Source organism: Dromiciops gliroides, chromosome 3 (assembly GCF_019393635.1).
Source record: "Dromiciops gliroides isolate mDroGli1 chromosome 3, mDroGli1.pri, whole genome shotgun sequence".
In the NCBI taxonomy this organism is placed as follows: domain Eukaryota; kingdom Metazoa; phylum Chordata; class Mammalia; order Microbiotheria; family Microbiotheriidae; genus Dromiciops; species Dromiciops gliroides.
In genome coordinates this window covers 3,199,721-3,203,815 of record NC_057863.1, presented here as the reverse complement: position 1 = coordinate 3,203,815, position 4,095 = coordinate 3,199,721, and the positions used below count along the sequence as shown (strand labels likewise).

Below are 4,095 nucleotides of genomic sequence, written 5' to 3'. Positions count from 1 at the left end.
CGCCACCTTCGGGTCTCCCAGACTTCCAAGTCAGCGCTCTCTCCGAGGGGCCATCTAGAGCCTTAAAGCTGGTAGAGTTCTATCTTAGGCTTGGCTAAAATAGTTCTAGGCCGCTAAGTGATTCTAATAGAATTCCGTCTCAGTTGGACTTCTAGTCTCCAGCTACACGTCCCTCGTCCCTTTGCATCTGCCTCATTTTCGGGTCCAAATTCCTGACAAGATAATGACCGAGCCTCCCGTCTCTCACTGGGCCACAGCTCTCACATCCCTCCCCCTCCTCCTCCTCCTCCCAAGTTCAACTCGGCCACATCGTCAAGATTTGGCCAGAAGACCATCCCCAGGGCTGTTTATATTTGGTCAGTTTCGAATCCAGATGGCTGGAGGGCAGCACTCCCTCTTCCCCCTCTGGGGCATTTCCTTGTTGGCCAAGCCGGGCTTACAGCCCGTTGGGAGGCCTGGGATGGGGCTCCGGCCTCGGCCAGTACTGGCTTCTCTCGTCCTCCGCTCCGCTGCTGAAATGCTCGGGTGAGGTCCCTTTAAGAGACCAGAAACCACTAGGGCTGGCGCCCGGGACTGAAACTGATTCAGCGGCGGGCGGCGAGTTGGGTTCCTCCCGCGGCCACCCCTGTCCTCGCCGCCGAATGGTTCGCGCCAGCCTATATTTACCGCCGATCTTCCTCCCGGGCCACAAGGATGTAAGGCGAGCGGGGGAGCGCAGGAGGTCAGAGCTGAGCCGGGAGCGGGAGCCGGGAGCCGGAGCCGGAGCCCGGAGCCGCGCAGCGGAGCCGCGGCGGAGCCGGAGAGGGAGGCGGCCGGGAGGGCAGGAGGAGAAGCTAGCCGGCACCGCAGCTCAGGACCAGCGGAGCCCGGGAGGGGAGAGCAGCCCAGCCCAGTCCAGTCCAGCCCAGCCCAGCCGCGGAGGGGAGAACCGCAGAGGAGAGCCCTGGAGGAGAGCGCAGCCCAGTTCGGCTGCGGAGGGGTGAGGAGCCCAGTCCAGCCCCGGAGGAGAGCACAGCCGAACCCCATAGGACAGCCCAGCCGAACTCTGGAGGACACTCAGCCCAGCTGGGCTAGGCTCCGAGCAGAGTCGAGCGGAGTGGAACCCCCCCCCCCCCCCAGCCCCGCAGAGCGGAGCCAAGCCGGGCTCACGCAGCCCAGAGCCCCGCCGCGCCGCCGGGGCAGTCAGGGTGGGCAGAAGCACCATGCCTCCCTCTTGCCCGGTAAGCCGACGGGAAGCGTGCGGAGCCCCATCTCCGCAACCCGGCGCCACCTTTTGTTCCTGAGGGCCAAGATGCGGTAAAGAGGGGCCGGGCCGACGGACGGCAGAGCCCTCCGCGAGCGTTCTTCTCGTCCCTCCCTCCCTCTGTCTGGGGGGAGGGCAAGCTCAGCTCGCCCCCTGCTCCCCGGCCCGCCCCCTGTTCCCCGGCCCGCCCGCCCGCCTTTCGGACCCCAGTGGCGGAGAGCAGGGAGATGCTGCCGTGGAAGAGAAACAAATTCGAGCTGATAGAGGAGGGCCCCAGGCAGGCGGCTAAGGCCAAGGGCTATGCGGTGAGCCTCAACTACTCGGCGCTCACGTCGCTGGCCAAGACGTGCCCGGAGAGCGCCCTCACCCGAGTGGGCAGCATGTTCAAGTCGAAGCGGAAAAAGGTCAAGATCACCAGCGAGGACCCCACGTACACTGTGTTGTACCTGGGCAACGCGACCACCATCCAGTCGCGCGGCGAGGGGTGCACCGACCTGGCCGTGGGTAAGATCTGGGGCAAGAGCGAGGCGGGCAAACACGGCACCAAGATGAAGTTGACCATCAGCGCGCAGGGCATCCGCATGGTGCACGCCGACGACCAGGCGCTCAAGCGGCCAGGCCACCTCTACCTGCTGCACCGAGTCACCTACTGCGTGGCGGACCCTCGCCTGCCCAAGGTCTTCGCCTGGATCTACCGGCATGAGCTGAAGCACAAGGCCGTCATGCTGCGCTGCCACGCCGTGCTGGTGTCCAAGGCCGAGAAGGCCAAGGCCATGGCGCTTTTGCTCTATCAGACGTCGGCCACAGCCCTGGCCGAATTCAAGAGACTCAAACGGCGCGACGACGCGCGCCACCAGCAGCAGCAGCTGGTGGGCGAGCAGAGCATCCCGCTGGTGCCTCTGCGGAAGCTGCTGCTGAACGGGCCTAGCTGCTACAAGCCGCCGGTCGAGCGCAGCCGCAGCGCGCCCAAGCTGGGCTCTATCACCGAGGACCTGCTGGGCGAGCAGCAGGAGCTGCAGCTGCAGCAGGAGCAGCAGCAGCAGCGGGAACATCTCCTCGACGACGTGGACGAGGACCCCGGCCACTCGCACCACGGCGAGGACGAGGATGACCTGGCCCTCGACTTGGACCTGACCCTGGACGGCGAGGCGGAGGACGCGGAGGACGCGGATCCGGACGAGGAGGTGCCGCCGCAGCCTCGCCTCGGGGCTTCGCCCCTGGAATGCGGGGACCTCCTGGACACCTTGGACCCGCGGCGCCCCGGCACACTGCTGTTAGCCGGCTCGGCCGACGGGACGCGCGAGCTCTCGCGGCTCATCAGCGACCTCGGCGAGCTCAGCATCGGGAACGACGTGCAGAGCCTCCGGGCCGACCTGCGCGTCACCCGGCTGCTGTCGGGCGAGAGCACGGGCAGCGAAAGTTCCATAGAGAGCGGCTGCCAGGACGCGGGGGGCTCGCCAGGGCTCGCCAACGGACTGGATGAGGCGGGGCCGGAGCCGGGCCCGGGCTGAGCTCGATCTAGGCTCTGTTTGGGGCGACCTTGCACTGCAGGCGCCGCCGCCGCTTTCCCCCCTTCCAACAGCTCCCTGGTCCGCTGCTCTTGTTGCTGCCGCCGCTCCTGCTGCTCCTGCTTCCAGCTGCGCTCGCCTCGTCGGGTTGCTTGGGCACTGTGCACCGGCCTGGACGTCTCCCACACCCCCTCCCACCAGCACTCTTGGAACCCTCGGCGGCAGTGGCCCTGAGAGCGAGCAGGCGTCGGCCGCCGAAGGACGCCTAGGCGTTGGCCTCCTTTCTGGGGACGAGGCGGTGCTGGCCCGGCTGGGCGGAAAGCCCTATCCAGTTGGTTCTCCCTCAGGGCGCTGTACGTGGTGTCAGAACGCACTGGGAGGCTGGTCGTGAGCTGGGTCGGGGACCCGCCAACTTCCTCGGCTGCTCTTGTTTGTGAGGGGGAGAGGGAAGGAGTGTGTGTGTGTGTGTGTGTGTGTGTGTGTGTTGTGTGAAAGAAACAGAGGCAGAGAGACATGATTGTGCCTTTCATTCTGTAAACAACCCTGGCTATCTACCTACCTGCCTATCACTCTGGGTCTGCCTGTTATTCCTCGGGCCCTGGCTGGCTAGCCTTCTCCATCTCCTTGTCCGTGTCATGTCCCAGCAGCAGCAACAGACAGACAGACAGCCAGACAGCCATGTGCAGAATCTGGAAGCTAAGGGAGAAGGAAAGCAGGCATGGGAGGGGGAAGAGAGAACATACAATTGTTTTAGGGGAGGCTTCTGTCATCTCCGGATGACTGAGAATTTCCTGTTTTTCACGGTAACTGGGGAACCGAAATAGGAGGGGTTAACTTCCTTTCACCAGCTAGTAATGTGAGGGCCAGGAGCTTCGGGTCATTTTCACGTCTGTTTCCATCTCCTAAAGCAAACCTGTATGTTCCCGTATGCTTGTGTGTGTGGATGTGCCAAGATCTTGGGTCTCTCCCCCTCCCCCCACCTTCTCTTTGGTGCATGAGCTTGGGTTGTTTACCTCAGACTCAGACCCTTGAAAATCTGCCAAATTCCTTAAATAACTGTCTTGGGGGAGATGAAAGGGGAAAAAAAAGTTGCGTTTTGTTTACAGTACAGAAATCCAATATTTAAAAGGGAGTTTTCCTTGAAAAAAAGAAAGAAAGAAAGGAGGGAAGGAAGGAAGGAAAGAAATCACCCTCCCCAGAAAGATCTCATTCCATGATATCGTGTAAAATATTTTTGCACTGTTGTGAAGTCTTTTTGACATCTCTTTTGTACATAGCGGTGTTCTCAGATCTAGATGTTTATAATCTTTTGCTGTGCAAAAGGAAACTTTAAGAAAGTGGCTA

The 4,095-nt window shown here is 62.2% G+C and overlaps 1 protein-coding gene across 1 annotated transcript; it reads left to right on the top strand.

Moving 5' to 3' along the window:
* Positions 1-707: 707 nt before the first annotated feature.
* On the top strand, positions 708-3,204 carry FAM43A (family with sequence similarity 43 member A). Its single transcript, XM_043998968.1, has one exon. The coding sequence runs from the start codon at positions 1,471-1,473 to the stop codon at positions 2,752-2,754; it is 1,284 nt and encodes a 427-aa protein (XP_043854903.1). The 5' UTR covers positions 708-1,470; the 3' UTR covers positions 2,755-3,204.
* The last annotated feature ends 891 nt before the right edge of the window (positions 3,205-4,095 follow it).